At 31.0% G+C, this 19,440-nt stretch overlaps 1 protein-coding gene across 6 annotated transcripts in view; it reads right to left on the reverse strand.

Annotated features, from left to right (window-relative positions):
• Positions 1–19,035, reverse strand: part of Gyf (GIGYF family protein Gyf) — a 95,847-nt gene extending 76,812 nt beyond the window's left edge. For 4 of the 6 annotated variants that reach the window (XM_085812129.1, XM_035364845.2, XM_035364844.2 and 1 more), the window contains exons 1-4: positions 18,907–19,035; positions 12,670–12,814; positions 9,374–9,596; positions 1,885–2,005 (exon numbers count right to left, since the gene is read on the reverse strand). In XM_085812129.1, coding sequence (XP_085668255.1) covers positions 1,885–2,005; positions 9,374–9,596; positions 12,670–12,704 — 379 coding nt within the window. In that variant the 5' untranslated portion in view covers positions 12,705–12,814; positions 18,907–19,035. The other 2 variants (XM_035364843.2, XM_085812128.1) reach the window with 2 other exon arrangements.
• Between the last annotated feature and the right edge of the window lie 405 nt (positions 19,036–19,440).

Genomic DNA, 19,440 nt, shown 5'->3' on the forward strand with positions numbered 1-19,440 from the left:
TACTTGGATTTGTGTACTTTTGCTGTATTGCCTTAATTTCTTTGACATATTTTAATATGCACGTATATATACGTTCTTACAGATATCACAAAGAATATTCTAGGCCGTATATATACGGCCTTGTTACTTAAGAGGGTTAATTAACAAAAATGTATAATAGGTGATTTTTTGGGGGGGCAGAATAGTATGCTATGGAATAATGTATGACTTTATTCTTTGACAAATCTCACACAGACATTACACAAGATGCATTAAAAATTAATACAAGCAAATGTTGTCGTAAGAATTTTCTGTAAGGAAAATGTTACGAAAAAATGATGCAAAGTAGACATGCATTTGCTTTTTTTTTATCTGAAGCTGATATTGAAAATAATAATAATAATAATAATAATAATAATAAAGCCATTCTCTCTTAGCTCTCCCTCCCAAATCTCATACTACTAGAAGTATCTGGAACAGCTTTCTATGGTTGCCGAATGCTTACATGATTCACAAGCAAGGGCACACTTGTCATCAAAATTAGAGGATAATGATAGAAATAAAACTTAACTGATAGTTAATGAAAAATAATTAATAGAAATTTGTACAAAAGCATTAGTTAACATAAATTACAATGTTTGGCAGTTGAATATTTGCAAAATACTGAAATTTAAACCAAATTCATGGAAATTGAGAAATGATGAAAAAATTAAGTCACTTCTTGTTGAAAAAAAAATTAATATAGTATATGGTCATCTGAGATACGTAAACCTTGCATCTTGATTTCATAGACTTTACCAAAGTGTTCATGAAGTCTTATGAAATTGCATACCATTCTTCTAAAGTGCACTTTTCAGCTCTCGGAAGGGCTAGGGAGGAATTTGGTATTCTAAAATTTGGCATACTAAAGCATCCCACACATACAGAATCAGTTCAAGCCAGGTGAGTAAGATGGTGCTGATGCATTTGTTGATCTTGCTCATCCTTGACCAGGCTGTCTATCAACTGATCTAGTACTTAAAAAGTGACTTAAAACTCTTTGATATGACACTCTGAAAGACATTCAAATCTTGTACAACCGCCATTTGTGTTCGACTCCCCTTGATTCTACCAATTATTCGCCACTTTAACTTAAATGAAGCCTTTGAGCCATAAATACTGATCACTCTCAGAAACCGCATTCACTTTAAACAATGCTACAGGTCAGAATTCCAACATGCATCCATTGCTTACCACATTGTCAATCACCGAATTTGCATATATCCAATTCTAACATTTGCATGGAAGTGCAATTTTGTGTTCAATTAACATAGATTAACAGTTAATTAATTAGTTAATTAACATAGATAATTACAGCATTGGCTAATGGTATTGGTTAGTATATTTTTTTTTGTTAAATTAAATAAATTAAATGAATTTTGTGTTCAATTAACATAGATTAACAGTTAATTAATTAGTTAATTAACATAGATAATTACAGCATTGGCTAATGGTATTGGTTAGTATATGTTTTTTCGTTATCCCTTAATTTTGATGCTTAGTGTATTTTTGGTGATGGACAGGCATGTATCAATTAATACGCAAATACCAAAAAAGGAATACTCAAAAACCATCAAAAAGTGTAATTTTTGCTTCCAAGTAGTCAGCAGATAAACAGAACAGGAAGAAAAAGCATATTATCTCAGCTCCCGCTAAGTAGACTGTTAATAACGCTTTCCATTTAAATATAAATTCAAAATTTTATGATAACCTTCCAATTCTTAACTTTGTACAAATTTAAAATAAAATCTTTTACATCTTAATATTTATTTTAGCCATTCCTTAAAAAACAAATACAACAGAAAGTTATTTTAAATATTCCACTATGTCTAAATCTAAGAAAGAAAAATGAAAGCATTACAGTACCTCGTCCTCTTCCCCTGTCTACAGAGCCTCCACGACCGCTCCTACCCATGCCATTTCCAGGTGCTGTTTTACCCGATGCTCTTAAAACTGCTTCACTGTTTACACATCTTGCCCAGATTCGCTGAAATAAAAATACGATTTTTTCACTTATGAAAAATACTTTTATTTTGGACAGAAATATTAAAACCATCATTATATGGAGCATTTAATATTTATAAATGAAATAAATTGTTACAAATATTCCATAAGCAGGTCTGCTATATTAAAAGTACTGAGATTTTTTTTTAAAAAAATGATATAACAGTGAAGATTTTACAAAATACTGTTCTGCTGCAATACAATCCTACAGAAACTGTATAATAATTCAAATTCATACACAGAATCGATTATTTTGAGCAACATTAAAATAGCTAATGTGATCGTAATGTTATCATTTAGATATTGTTACTGAATTGCTGAGTCTAGCCTGCTTGTAAATGAGAAACATGGAAAATACATTGCTTATGATCAACAATTTGGTTAATATAATTAAAATATTATATAACACATTTCAAACTTAACTAAAATTGCTAAATAAGAGTAAAATAGATTATAAAAATTGCCAAGTGCAAGAGAAAAAGTCACCACTAAGCTTGGTTTTGATTTTATTCAACAATTTAAAATCAGGTTAAAAACAAAATTTGTATGACACAGATTTCAAATAACAGTATCAATTTTAAGGGCGATCAAACAATGGACCCTCTTTTTCAGAAGCAAAAAAATTCTCAAAACATTAATGCAAAATTAAGGTTGCTCTTTTGCCTACTTTTAAATTTTATATTGGCACGTTCTCTTCAAATGAAGGATGTGCTAAGAGTATTACAATCAGAGGTCAAATAATTTTCAGAAACCTTATGAAAAGTTCATAAACTTTTGCAATAAAGACATTATAAACAGTTCATAAATAAATTTTTGAATTTTCACGATTAAAATGCTGTAAAAGTAACTATTCAGATATTTTTGGTTATATTTATATTAAATTAGTTTAATTCCATTGTTATTTTGAAGGATATTTTTTGTCATTATTTAATGCTATCAAAATAGCCATGGACAAACGTGATCACATTAAATGGCCCCTACTGTATTTCCTATGAAAATGCATCATATGCACATACTTTCATTTACAGATTTTAAATTATTTAAAAACTTTCTTTTCTTCAACGGTTCAACATCCCAGGATGAGCCCTAGCTTTCTCCCAAAGTCTTCTCTAGGCATCTCTGCTTTTGGCAACTGTGTTCCAGTTTTTGACTTTTAGAATGTTTAGGTCATTTTCAACATAATTCATCCATCTCCCAGCAGTCCACCCCAAGGTCTGGTTCCATGGGTTTTGCCAGAGAGATTTTCTTATGACAGCAAGCTTCATGCATTCTGGCCAGATAACCAGCCCATTTAAGTCTCTGTAGTTTGAAGAATTTTACAACATGAGGTTGTCTACAGATTTATTATAGCTCTAAATTAGATATTTTTCTTCACAATCCCTTCACATAGATCTCATCAAGTATGCAATGCAAACTCCTTCTCTCAAAAGTCCCCAAAGCTTCCTCATCACGTAAACTCAGCACCCAAACTTTCGACACATAAGTCATGGACATAAGTCAGTACAGATAAGACATAAGTCAGTACAGATAAGACTCTTATAAAGAAGTAATTTAGTTCTTAATTTGAGAAAGCTGGATTTTAAACAGCTCTTCCCGCCAGGAAAATTGTATTTGCAGCAGAGATTCTTTTAAGTATTTCTGAAGTAAGTTATTTGTACAGTTCATATTCAGTTAGAGATAAGTAAAACTGTACTTTCAAATCTATAGTTACTGAACTATAGTTTCGCACTCAAAGCATATTCTTATACACTTTATTTTTAAGGTCTGTGGTAGTCTTATTTAAAAACTGATTTTCAATCACAGGAGACATTTATTTAGTTTTAGGGCTTAGTTGTATAAAATGGATTCTTTTTATGCTCAGATTTGTTGAAATAAGACTGCTTACATTTTGTTAATAGAAATTAGGGGGAAAAAATGCTTAAATGTAGATTTTGTTTTAATATAACAAAATAATATTCACTCGTCTATATATGGTTGGCCTAGAGGAAAAACATCCTGATTATACAGTTTTCTTTTTCTCTGAATGGCCTGCAATTTTATTGTGTTGCGTATACATATATTTCCTGTGAAAATACATCATATGACTTTTTATTTGCAGATTTAATACTTTTAAAATGAAAAATTATCATTATGTAGTAATAGAAAACTATCATTATCTGGCAAAACAATGAATGGAATGAGATCTATAATCTGTCAATTAAGTCATGCAGACCACACATATTTACTGTTATCCTTTAAATAATAACTTTTCAGTTACCAATTTTGTGATACTAGTTGAACATCCAAAATTAATAATCAATAATGCTAAACACTGATAAAGATTCTCTTCTAAATTGAAAAAATAAAAAAGTCTAGTGAGATTATAAATTCTGACTTCAAATATTAACACCACTCTGAATAATTATTATCCAGTTTTGTTCTAATCATCATAAAATTTATACTTAAGAACTATAGATACAAATAACACATGTTATACATACATGTGCGCACCTTCTCGTTTTAATTATAAAAAATTTTCCAATTTCTTAATTTTATGACTACACGATAATGCAATAAATGGATAAAGACATCAATTAATTGCTAGCCCTTAACTCAAAGCCATATATTTCAGAAATGTGCATCAAAAAGAAGTTTTTTTTTAAACCATAAGCATAAATAGAATTTTTCTTTTTAATTTTAGAATAGAAAGTACAGTATTTTTTTTTTTTTTGGTGGGTGGGGGTAGGGGTAAAAAAAGGGAAATAACTATATTTATTACACATATGCAAAAAAACTAAGTCATATTTCACTCAAAACCTTTTTAATTATAGAATAAATGTACAGTCATAAAAATGGCATATTAATTTTATACTAAATAAATTAATGCTAAACTTTAAACCTCTTTCTCCAAAAATACAATACTGAACGTGTAAATTTAAAATTCAGAATCTGAAAGATAATCTTTATCTGTAATTGACCCCTAGCCCTCCAAAAAAGGTTAAAAAAAATATGACAAAAAGATCACACAAACAGTGCAGAACTCTAACTGAAATTGTCTTTATGTGCACTTTTATTGTTAACCATAGTCATCTTTCTATTTGCTGACAATTTGAAAAGTAAAGGGATTCAATTTGGCTTTCACAGACAAGCAACACTAATTTTTCTGTGAAGCCACGAATGCATTAATATTATGAAGTGAAATTATGTACAAGAAGAGCTAAGAAATATCTGAATGATACATGGCAGCTGGAGATCACAATATGACCAACTGATTGCAATAGAATATTTCCTGGTCTAATATGAATGATGTTATCATGAAGCTGAAATTTAATGGACCATATGATACATAATGATATATGTATATATTATTAATATTAATCTTATTTAATATACATAATGATATATGTATATTAAATAAGTAACCTGTGATAGAACACATGACTTCAGGTAATTCAACAATTTAAAATAATATCCCCCAAATCCCATTAACCATTCAGCACGTGCGCTATGCACAAAGTTTATGACAAATTCGGTTTTTAATGCACAGTTTTCACATATCGCAGCTGAGACATGTGAATGTCATTGCTAATAATAGTCATTAAATAAAATAGAATTATCTTTATTTAAAGTACAAGCTTCTAATTAGAATTTACTTTGTTTTTTCCTTGCTTTGGAAAAAGGCCAGAATTTTTGGGTGAATTATTATAATAAACATACATTGAAATGGTTCATCAGCTAATTCTGGATACAGAAAAGCAAGGAATTTTATAGAAAAGCTACTTTAATTAATTTCAATGTTGCTCCCCCCTGACAAATTGGCATTGAAGTTGATCGAATTCTTCTTCTGTTATGTTCTTTTGTCTTTAAATTTCATTAATTTTTTGAATGAGGGTATTGCTTGTTTAAAAGTTCTGGTTTTAACATTTTTTAAAATTCTTTGCTGCATTTATTTGAAATTTAATAATTATGAATTTCAATTTTTGGTCTTTGTGAAAAATTAGTTCTAAATTTCTTACTTTATATATATATGTCATATTAAAAGCGCAAGGAAAACCCGGAGCAGTGTCGATGCGTGATGAGATAAAAGCACAAGGAAATGACGGAACACTGCAGAGGCATGATTAGATCCATATTGAAGAAGAATTTTGATTGCGTAGTATTAAAAGAACTTGGCAGTCGAGGCAGTTTTAATTCCATTTTTATTTCCAATTGATATTTGTGGCCACAATCACTTGGCACTCTAGTCGTGCCTTTCCACAGAAGATTTACATTTTTGATATTGTTGAAATAGAAAGCAAGCCAGCGAAATTACATCTTAGCACGGCACAGAGCAAAAGCTTAAGTGCGTCGTTATGAAAGATGGAAGCACGCGAAGAGAAAAGTTTTGGTTTACAAGGACAGTTTCAGTTCTTAATTATTACGTCATCAGAGTTGCGCCGATCATAGAGTAATCTAGAAATGACGCAACGCAAAGAAGTTATTACGATTTTAGAATAGAGAGGAAGAATTATGTTTATAGTTTAATCTATAATTTTGATTCATATATTTTTATCTTACATATTTTGCTCTTATTATGACATATATATATATATACATGCAACCACACATACATACATACATGCATGTATTTTCAGAATTCAGTCCTGATAGCAGAAAAATATCAATTCATGTACCTGATGGCAGAAAAAAATGGAAGTCACCCCAGATGTTTTAATCTCATGAAGTGATATTCTGTACAAGTATACGAACAGCTGAGATAGTCTAAATAACATAAAGCAGCTGCAGCCCACAGTATGATTAGTCAGCCCCAATTCAATATTTCCTGGTCTAATATGAACAATATTATACTGAAACTGAAATTTAATGGAAGCATTAACACACTTCTGACTTGATAAGCCCAAAAAACTCACACAACAGGTTTGACAGTCTAAAGTACACTCTGAAAGAAAACAGTCACAGTAAACTACTGTAAATTACTACTTCTGCGACACTTTGGAAGCAGAATCAGTGAAGAGTTTTTGAATCGCACATGATTGCATTTGATGTTTAGTGTTGTTAGGCAGCTCAAAAGCTATTGAACATATTTATCAATGTTGGAATAATGCAAACAGTTCAATCACTGGACTATGTATCAATGAAAGAAGACCCTTCAGAGGAATAAATCCTGATATATGATAAGAAATACAGATGATTTCATCTGGATCGCTTAGATACTAGCCACATAGCATCTCTAGGAATAGGCTGCGGAATAAAAGAAATAAGTACCTATGTATCATCCCATAGACCATGAAACTGTTGCCAAGCAGCACAAATTAGTGCCAATTATGGATAAGCATGATGTCCCAACACACTCATAACATCAGCGCTTTTGTCTGATACTCTAATTCTGGAAAGGCCACCTTTTTGGTCTTTACCAGCAGTTAACTGGTATAACATTATTTAAAATTAAAATAAATCTAGTTAATGATAAACAGAGACAATTTCTGTTAACTATTGGCAAAGACCAATCATCATCATCAACTGAACTAAGCAACCATATAAATTACAGTACTTTTCCGTTTCGCCGGCGCAAATCTCGCCAAGCAGACTTTATTGGCGACAACACACAGTATACACATAAAAAATGTTAACAAATGTTAGTTCTAAGAAATTTTTATTTTGAAGGCATGAACATTTTAATATAGCTTAAAATTTTGTAAAAAGACAATAGATTTGTAAAAAGACATTAATTTAAGAATTTACTATGCTTTCATGGTACAACATCCTGATTCGCAGTTTCTTATTACGTGATGTAAAGTGATCTCATCTCACGTAAACTACGCTACAAAAATCTAATTCTCTCAGTAATTATTTACATTAATTTCAAGTTAAATCTTAATTTCGAATACAAGTATAAATGCAAGAAATATTTCAATTCGTATGAATAACTTACTCCGAAATTATGTAAAACCGCAGTGCTTTACTTTGCTAGTGCATTAGTGCTAGTGCTTTACTTTGCTAGTGATGAATTTAACCCTTAACTTTGCCTTTTCTATATTTCAACTTCAGATGAGGAGTGAGATTGCATCCTAATTGACTTAATTACCAAGAATGGCCTTAGGGTATAAAATTGAACTGTCTGGGTAAAAATTTTATGTAATTGTATGCCAGTATTGAAAGAAACAATCAATCTGATAAGAAATGGTTCCGACTTGATTTGAAAATGAGAGATTACCAGCGAGGACATTCCGTTCGGTACTGGTTGTACCATTTTTGGCGACTTTATCGCTTGTGCCGGCAAAATGGAAAAGTACCAAATTAAGTATTACCTAAAAGAAAAAATATATTGCTATATTGTTCCCTCAGAATTTCAAGAAAATGATTAAAATCTGGTCCTCCCTTCTAAAGAAGAGCAAGCAGTAAATTATTTTCAAAGTTATGGAGTCCTACCATTAAAAAAAAAAAAAACTGTGTATTAATGGATATGATACAGTCACCTGAATATGGCGCAAACCAATAACATACTGGAATAATTAATTTAACTGAGGGAAATTTATACTCTAGAGCTTTTGGTAAAATCAGAAGCCTTAACAAATTAGTAGAAAAAAAAAAAAAAACTTTTTTATAGAGAGCAAAAGTGAAGCAGGTCAAATACCAATATTGTTAAATCAAGAGGTGTGAGTTCCTTCACAATTCCACAACAACTGGTGCAATTTTGACGGAATCTCTGCTAACTTTCATATTCAGTGGTAGCCAACTTTCAAGTTCGATTGGATAGTACGTACGTACCCAAAAAATATTATACTTTTTGATGCAAGCATTTTTATTAAACTACTAGACACTAGTATTGCCAGCTGCTTAAAACAGATATTTCTGACAGTGGAAAAACATCGCTTTTAAACAGTTCAGTTTGTTGATTAAAACTGAAATCTTTCATTTTGCTGAACAGCCACAGTCTGGCATTTGCTGGTGATAAAAACTTTTTATTTCAACAACGTTGCACTGCTCGCTTTCAAATCGCCAATTTCGTTAATAAAAAATTCATTAAATTTGTACAGAATATAAAATAAAAAATAAAATTCAAAATTCAAGTTTTTGAGGTATACATGCTTGAATGGAGGATGATGTGAATTCAAAATTTGATAAGCTCTAGGTGCCGTCAGTGTAAGGAACATATCAACACACACACAACCAAATTTTTCATTATTTAACAGATTAATCTCCAAGATAGAAAGATGCAAATTCTCTAAATAAATGAAAGAACCTGCAGATGTATGTTTCTTTAGTTTTGCCATCAGTATGCTCAAATTTAAAATTATTACAGTAATTTATATTATCAATTCTATTAAATCTGAAGCAAAATAATGCAAAATTATGAATTAAAATTATTTACCTGTTCTTCTTCTGTTACTGATGTAAGAGCTAGAGGTATCTGGAACTTTTCCCGTACTAAATGTGGAAATTCATTCAAGCAATCGGGCAAACTAGTATTTTTCGGTATCAGAGCTAACATTTCTTCTCGTCCATACCGAAATTCTGCTAAGCTATACTTTGGAATGGGTATTCCAAGACTTGTAGGAGCAGATGTGGTAGAACCATGAGATAAAGCACGAAGCCTGAAAATGCATGTGTTAATGAGCATTCTTTCCTTAATTTTAGAATTCCCAAAATGGGACAACAAAACAGCTCAAAAATTTTAAATTGCTGATTATTTCATATTTCAAAGTTAAAGCGATGCATTTTAAAAAAAGAGTTTTTAAAAAACAATATTTTAAAAAAATATTGTTTTATTTTTTGGTGATAAAACATGAAATGTAAAAATTAAAATACAATAAAAATAATTCAGGAGCCATGTTTTTAAGATTCACCTCAGATGTTAAAAATCTGCTGGTGCTAGCAGATTTTTTTAAAATACCACATGATGAAAATAAATGGCTAATCTTTGGAATATGGTAACAGGTAGTTTGGCGACATTTTGGAGAAGATAAAGGTTACTACCTAGGACTTTGGGAATAATGTGAGTACTCAGTTCCACATTATTTTGTGTACATTATTTTGTGTGAGGGAAATGAGAGATCACGAGATACGTCATGTGTCATTAATGGATGAATTACAGTTCTTTAATCGGAAAATGGGGGAAATCTGGAAAAATATCTGCAGTATAGTATTTTGTATTTAGCTTCATTCTGTGTTGTGTGAAACAGTGTTGGTTAATTTTTGGATCCCATGGCCCTATCTAAAGTGAATTCAAAATGGGTATTTAGTGGGATTGAAAGGGGTAGTAATAAGTGTTTTTTTAAGGTTGTGCGAGATAGAAGTAAAGATTGCTTATTAAGTTTTATTAAGTCTGTTTGGAGGATGAAGGTTTTCAACATCTTGCTGTGAACTATAAGTATGATTTTAAAGATCCTGAAACAGGCGCACATAGGATTGCTTTTTATTTAGCGGAGGAAATAAGAAAAGTTTATCCGCCACGTAATCAAGATTCTGAAGAAGATTAGGTAAGTTAGTATTTTTAATTATTTGAGGATATTATTTTTATGCATTGTTCTAAATGTAAGGAGTAAATAAAGTAATATGGTATTATTGGAAAATTGTTATTAGCAATGATTTAGTTTAAAGTAATTAGGATTGTAAGCTAATTTTTATTAATTTAATGTATGTGCTTATTTATATTTTAAGTAGTGTTTTTTAATTTAATTATATTTTAATTAAATGATAGTTATTTTGTGAATTATATGTTTGTAGGAATTTGGAATACGTTTCAGTAAGTAAACGTGCACGGAAATAATTTAAATATTTGACACTAAGTATTTGCAACCATTTTTAATGTTTGCGTTATAAATTCGCAGGTGACGTTTATAATAGATAATTTAGAGGTAAAAGTTTTTGGATATTTTATTTATTTTGTATGTGCAAATGTTCATCCTTGGAAAGGATTATATACTTTTTCGCAATCAGGTAATTTCATATATGTCCTTTTTACCGGATTTAAAGATTCACAAAATTTTCATGCATTTTCGTGAAATTTTTCTAATTTATGGGAAAAAAGCAGTGTACATGGATATGGTAAAGTGCGCAATGCCATTTTTGTGCAATTCTGGGATGTTTTTTTAAGTAAAAATAAGTCGACGTGTACATGGTTTAGTTATATTTTAATTAAATGATAGTTATTTTGTGAATTTTATGTTTGTAGCAATTTGGTATACGTTTCAGTTGAAGTAAACGTGCATGGAAATAATTTAAATATTTGACACTAAGTATTCGTAACCATTTTTAATGTTTGCGGTATAAATTCGTTGGTGACGTTTATAATATAATAGATAATTTAGAGGTAAAAGTTTTTGGATATTTTATTTATTTTATACGTGGAAATGTTCATCCTTGGAAAGGGTATATAATTTTTCGCGATCAGGTAATTTCATATACGTGCTTTTTACCGAGTTTAAAGATTCACAAAATTTTCGTGCATTTTCGTGCAAATTTTTGTAATTTATGAGAAAATAGCAGTGTAGATGGATAAAGTTAAGAGTGTGTGCAATGCCATTTATGTGCAATTCTGGGATGTTTTCTTAAGTAAAAATAAGTCGACGTATACATGGTTTATGTGTATCTGTGATTCTGAAAAACACGGCAAGGAGTTTGCGATTCTGCACTTTTTCCCAATTTTGCAGTTAATATTTGTCATGATTAAGCAGTTTTGTTCCATAAAATTTCTAGCATAAGTGTAATTCGGATAGCAGATTGTTGGAAAAAGTGTTCAGTAAATAAAAAGAAAAGAAACATGTCTTTACTTCGTGAAGACAAAATGGCGGCGAAAAAAAAAAATAGAGGATTGCTGTAGCAGAGTTGGTCGCCAAATTTTCGCCAAAAAATCGCCAAGCTACTATAATCCAAAGATTAACCAAATAAATATATTTAATAAAGTTTATATTATATTAATACTTATTTAGTTTCTAAAACCAGGCACCTAGTGACAAAAACTTTTATTGATCATAGCAACTGCAGGAAACAGCTCAGGTTGATAAATTTATGGTCTGATAAAACATATTAAGAATGAACCTTTTTTTAAAATGATCATCCATTTTTAATGAACATAAGCACAGTCATTCAGAATTTTCTGTACAGGAAAAAAAAGTCTTTAAATTTTTTTAGGTTTCAAAGCATCTACTGTAGAGCTGCTAATAGCTAGAAAGTCATTGCTCTGATACTAAAAATATTCTCAGTACTTGCAATAAATTTTAAGATGCCTTAAAAAAATTGAAAAAAAAAACTAATATGTGATTATTTAACATAAAAAATGAGGTTCTTAGAATTTTAAAGGTTAAGTGTAAAAAAAAAAAAAAAAATGTTAACTGCTAATCATGCTTGAAAAAAAAATAACATTTCATTATACTAGATATAATGCACATTATAGCAAAAATATATATTTCCCATACTCTATTAAAAAGCTATTAAATTAATGAACCAGTTGCATTATAGTTCTGAAAATATGGAATTTCATAGTTATAGTTTAAGGTTAATGTTTTTAATGACTAAACCCTTTAATTACATAAAACATTTTTAATTAGGTTATATTCTGTCATTTATTAAAACTGAAATTTTCTTGAAAATATAAATATGCCATAAAAACTTAACATTTAATAAAATTATGCTAATACATATTAAATATAAAATACAATGTCCTACCAGTCAGGACCAAAATTCAATGCAGTTTCAGCCATTTCAACACTTTGCCTTAAACTAGGGGGAAGGAAGATATGTTATTTTCTTGAACTGTATGTCACAAACGCTTTACCACTCCGATATGCTAGAAGCACACTTCAAATATAACCTGTGGGATTTAAAATAGTTCAAGAGAAAAAATTCAGTAATATTAATTATGAATAACAGACTAATACTACTTAAAACAATTTTATAAGAACGAGAAATAAAAATTCCAAGATTTAATTTCATATGAGAAAAATGGCAGTCAATATTTTGTCATTTTGGTTATTTTTTGTCTTTTCTTCAGTAATGAGAATGACCCAAAAATTGGCCAATCATATTAGAAACAGAAGATTAATACTATACTACACCTTTACAGCATCATAACAAAGCACAGTTGCATTTTGAATTAGAAATTTAATTCTTTCTTATTTGCATCACAATATACAGTCAAAAGTCGTTTATCCGGACACCCATAATCCGGAATGATCTATAATCTGGACCTCAAAGCTACAAACTTTCTGCGTAAACGTCAATGCACAATGCGTTCACGCATGCACGTAATATTTTTACGCATGCACATAATAAGTTTACACATGCGCATTTAATGGATAACAGACGGTATAAGCTAAGCTAAAATTATCTAATTATCTATTTCAGTTAATGTTGCAGATTGCGTTGTTCCTTAATCTTCGAATTGGATCCAGCTTATTATTTTTTGCAGACTGTTAGAGCAATTTTATAAAAGTAAGCTTGAACTTTCGATTATGTCAAATAGAATTTCCGATGCTGGAGCTGCCAAAGGATCTACAAAGTGAAAGTATGTTTCGATGTCCATCAAACAAAAAGTGGAATTGCTGCAAAAAATAGATAAAGGCATGTCCTTTGTTTCTCTAACCATTCTGAAATCTGTTTATAAATTTCACCCTGCTCTGCAGGCGGGGAGGGAGGAAACGTCGCGGCGCGCAATGAACTGGAAGTTGACCTGTCAGCACTATCCTTATCTTCAGGGCAGATGTTTTTATTTTATTTGGCTTATAATTCCTTACTAAATGTAGTATTTCATCTCGATGGACTCCGTCTTTGATATGATTTAAATCAAATTCCTCGTCATTATAAATATCATATAATTGAAAATGTTTAATAAAGTAAACAAATAAATATTAAGCTTTTTTTTTTTGTAAATTTTGATACCCTTTAGATCACAATTGTTCATTTCATAAATTACGGTTTCATATTTTTAATTTTATAATTTCTGCATGCCATCTTACCAGATTTAAACTGACGATTTATAATCCGGAAAAATCAATAATCCAGAATCGCCGAAGTCCCGACAAGTGCGGATTAAAGACTTTTGACTGTACTTGTATCTCAAAACCCAGTTTTTTTTTAACAAGAAATTAATTCATTTCTTCCCAGATTTAGAAATTTTGGGGGTGAACGACAAATAAAAGCAGTAGAAATTATTACTTTTATTCAGTTTACATGCTATGCAGTTTACATGTAATATACAGTTTTACACGCTTTCTATAATTTAATTAAATTTGAGGGAAGGAATGGTTTTATTTGTTTTATTGTCCTCATTTGCTTTCGTTAACGTCTTTGAAGAAAGAGATTAAAAACAAAATATTATCCAACAATAATTAAAACCGTTGTTTGTTAAACAACCTTCTAAAATTAATAATAATTATCCAACAATAATTAAAACCGTTGCTTGTTAAACAACCTTCTAAAATTAATAATGATAATGTCCCAAAACATATTTTTGATTATAAAAATAACAGCTTGATTTGGATACTACATTAGAAATTACGACACTTGTGTAAAAACACGAATGAAATATTTTAACTGTAGTCATTTAATGAAAAAAGAAACACACATAACACGTAGTAAAGAAAAAACTAATCTTTACAAAATTAACTGCTTTAACAAAAAATAAATTAACAAAAACAAACGACCTCCCCCCCCCCAAAAAAAAACTGCGATAGAAATAAACAACTAAATTACACTATACACTGGAAAGATTTGATACTGGTGTTATACAGACCGGCCAGAATAATATGGCTGGTTTGAGAATTCATACAATAAAAGGTAGGCAAACAAACCAGCTACTGTTAAGTCCAATTTTGTAATTTTAACCCTTTGCGTTCAAGGCGCTTTTCTGTCGGGTGAACCAGCAACTTGAGAGTAATCAGCCACTCGCACTTATATCATGAGTTCCTTATCGTTAACTTAAAATAATTTTAGACACAATAAAACACTTTAAACTCGTATATTTTAACATTGTACATATTTTTTCCCCTTATGAAACTTTTGTATTAAACATTAAGTTCTAAAATTTTGCTTTGTATGATATTTTACAAAACAATCTCCAATATGCATCCTTGGCTTGTCGGGGCATGTGTCAGCCTAGTATACAGTTTGTCGCCTTTGGGACGTTCTTTGGGAGCAAACCTTGCAATCTTTTTTTTGCCCCATCAAAATAATATGCAGTTTCCCATTTAGTCGGATCACTTCAGAAATACTGTGTGAAGTAAAAGCTGTGCTGGGTTGTTTTTGTCAAAAGTCTCCTCTCAGTTGATCCACTAAAGTTTTCAAATATTGTAGGTGACTAAGCGGCCATTTGTTTCTCTGCTTTACTGATTTATAAAGAACGTATGAATTGATGGAGCAGATCTCCAAAACCCCAAAAAAAAATAGTTTTCGCCACCATTTTACGGATTTTCTTAAAAAACAATATGTCGAAGCCGTTGGTCAGCTCGATCAACACCACTCATAAATTTGATGTAATTTACAATAACATTGGGTTTTTTTATAACGACTTAGCCTCGCAGAGTTCTTACAGGAGTTATTCCCGCATTATTCCAAGTAGTCAAAGCCGTCACAATCCTATTGTCCTTCCATGCCAGAACCAAAATATTACCTTTACGATATGCACACGTGGTTCGATTCTCAAATGTTGGCTTTTGTATTTCACATGGCAGGTGCTTTCTATTTGTCATGATTGTTCCAGTTAAGTGACACTTTTGTTTGCGTAATTCTTCTGCCAATATGTAACTCGTATATAAACGGTCCATGAACATGTGGTGTCCCTGAACACCGGGAATTTTATCCTGTATCATTTTGTATAGATGAAGCGGTATTCTGGTTGATACCGATAGATCGGGTCTTATCAAAGTTTCTGTTGTTAGAGATCCATAATACAGCAGAATAGCACAACTATTTTACTAACCGGTATTTGAATCTGCAAGCGTATAAACCCGAATACCCCATTTTGTAGGTTTCATGGGATTGTACGTAATGAATGATATGCGGCCTTTGAATTTGACAGTCGACTCAGCCACACAAATCTGCTCTCCGGTTACAAAATAATTCAAGAACCTTTCATTTATATACTCGAGGAAACCAGATATAACTGCAAGCGGGTTCTAGGGTTTGTGTTTTCTGAGGGTATTGTCTTTAGGTGAAGTCTCCAAAATATTTGACAAAATCGGTCTCTCGTAAACGTGTCTGAGTAAAACGGAATATAACTAGTATCATTTTTCGACCAGTATTCTTGTATGTTTGCCAGTGGCATTGTCCCCATATTTATGATTGCCCCAATAAATGCCCAAAATTTGATAACAGTTACATCCTAACCTGATCGCCATATACAACGGGATGATAAGGTCTTCCCTTCCACCTTCCTTACAGCGTTATTGTTAGTTTCCTGCACTATGTCAGTAACTAATTCCTCAGTGAAAAATAATTTGAAAAAATCTATTGGTTCTTTTATGTGTGCAAATACGTGCGGTCCTACTTGTCTTTCACCAGATACAAATGGTATTTTTCTGGGGATTTCTTCAGATTCTGTGCACAGTGTCCATTCTGAAGGTTCAGTCTCTTCTGTACAATCACTGGCTTCCAGATTCACTGTCGATTATTCGGATTTTTCGTCTTCTTGCTCCTCTAACGTCGTCACTATCTTTATCACTTCCGTCTTTGTTCTCATGGGCAAGCTGTCTATGTAGTGATGTAATTTCATTCGTTATTGCCAAAAAATTAAACTCATCTTTGCTAGAAGTAACTTCTTCGTCGTGTTCCATACTTATTGGGCTCAGTAACTTTGAAAGAAATACTGCGATCGGCAAGAAGGTTCAGTTCGAACTGATGTCGAAGACAGAGTCCTACCTGCGGTCGCAAGTATTTTTGAGATAAGACATTTAATCGCGTAAGCATTGCAAAGACAACCTTTATTTGAGATAAGACATCCTTATAGCTATTCAGACACCTAGTAATATGATCTACAAAAGGCCGAGTAGATCTCTCAAGCAATATTCCTTAGGTCAAACACAAATAAACACATCGATTCGAATGGTGCCTCTCAGGCACTGCTCGAGTCATCGCATCACATGCAGTGGTGCTTGAAAGGCATCGCTCGAACGCAAAGGGTTAAGAGGTAAAAGCAATTAAAGAAAATTATACTTAACCAGTAATTATTATGCAGATCTTAAAATAATATCGCTAATAAGTGAATTTTATCACATTCTTACAGATGCACTTTATTTTCAAGAAAACACGAGATATGTATTTTTTATGGAACTTATAAAGAATATTTTACAAATCCTGACAGTAATAGATAAAAAATATGAAAAATATGTTAAAGATATTGTAGCAATTCATATATATTGAGAATAATTTTGAATCCCAAAGCCAAAATGGTTTCGTTTATATAATTATGGCAAAACCTCGAGGGCTATATGCCTAAGGGAAGGGATGCCTTTGTGAAGATCTTTCTATGGAAAACTGGCTCGTCTACATGTTACACATGGGGAAAACCATGAAAACGCCCAGGCTGCCAACACGTTCACAGGACTCGAACCTCCGACTGAGCTACCAGTTTTCATTGACTTTACTGCTGGGACTCCCACACCCACACCTGTGGCCAAAATGAGATAGGAAAAGAATTACAAGATTGAGAATACATTTATGTCCAAAGACCAATATGGGATAAAAAAAAAAAAAAAAAGTTCATAACCAGAAAATTTCACATGTTAAGCAGTTTACAAGTTTAGACTCCCTGCAACAAAGAATAAGTATTTCAATCAAATCATTATACTGTATTACGATGCTGTAAAAATACTATATACTGTTAATCTATGTTAACTTATAATTTAAACTGCAAATTATATACAATTTGAAAAAATCTTTGATAATGAACACTATGAAAATATGAAAAAACTTACCTCATTGGGAGATGATTTAAATTACAAATTACATGCTATGATTATAAACAACTAATCTCAAATTTCATTGGAAGTTCTCTTTCACATTTTATCTTTTATTAAATGCTATGCTGAAGGAAACAAATTAATTGAAGAATGAGAATTGTAAAAAGATGAATGTTATTTAAATGAGCAGAATGAATGAATTACGAAGTAAATTCTAAATAATTATGAAAGAAATATAAAAAAAAAAACTTTATTAAAAAATTATATTCTCATGAAATTTCACTAAATAAGTACGAACATGGTATATATTCACAGGAACTTCTCGTTCTAAATACGCGATTAAAGGGTTTCGTTGTTTGTTTACATGCACCATGCTTTGCTATGTGGAACAAAATCTTGATGTTCAACCAAATGCTTCCATATTGCATAAGCTGACAATATGGCAGATTATCATTTTGAATGAAATGTTGACCATATTTTTCACTTTTACAATTCTCATTACACAGTATTTCAAAATACAAGCAGACATGCACGGACAGCTGCTATTAGTGCAATTACGCGTCTTAAATAGGTCAAAATATGATCCAAGAAAATGACACTAGGAATGATATTTTTCTGAAAAATTTTCTTTACCCTGAATATTGCCCCATTAACACTACCATGCAATTCATAGGACTTTAATTACTTTTTTTGAATTAAAAAAAAATATAATTAATTAATTTTTTTCCCATTATTTTAAAACGTTGCGGAAGTACCATTCGAATTTTAAAATCATGTTTCAAAATAAAACTGAAAGCATGATAAAAGTTTACTTTCTAATTAGCACTGATTCATCTCACACTAAAATATTATATTTAAAAACAAACCAACCTTGCAGCTGATTACAGTAGCAATGTAAATAATGTTTCCCTTCGGAGGATCCGCCTAACCTACGCGATTTAAAAAATTGCAGTGATGAATGCAATTATATGTGAAATAAATAGGTGATGCGTTTAATTATGATTATTACCTTTATTTTCTCACAAACGAGATAAACTTTAAACAACTTGCGACACGACGACAGTATGATCCAAAATGGCAGATTCGGTGATCACGTGATCCCTTTAGATCGTATTCTTCTTATTAAGGGAAGTAAGAGCGACTGATGCGCGTAATATTACGGTCAGAAAATAAAATTTAACACGCAATTGAACTTTCATGCGTTTCGAAACCACATTTATGTTTAAAACGCATAACAAATGTTTCTCGAAATATATTGAATAGGAATAATTCCTTTTCAATAAAATTTTCAGCAAGAAAGAAAAAATAAAGTTGAAAAAGAGAAGCGTTAATTAAGTTAACAAACGTGTACTTATTTTTAACAAAGTATGGACATATATTTTTATCATTAAACACTTTTACCTCTAAATAACAGTTCCTAAAACTTTCTTGGCATGTTATAAATCAAACTTAAATTAAAAAACTGTTCAAAATTAGATATTTTCAAAATAGTAAATTATCCTCAACAATTTTCAGATAAACAGTCCTACTTTAGCTCATATGA

The sequence above is a fragment of the Stegodyphus dumicola genome, chromosome 2, assembly GCF_044657685.1.
Source record: "Stegodyphus dumicola isolate Sdum_Otavi_A_Nest chromosome 2, ASM4465768v1".
Lineage (NCBI taxonomy): Eukaryota > Metazoa > Arthropoda > Arachnida > Araneae > Eresidae > Stegodyphus > Stegodyphus dumicola.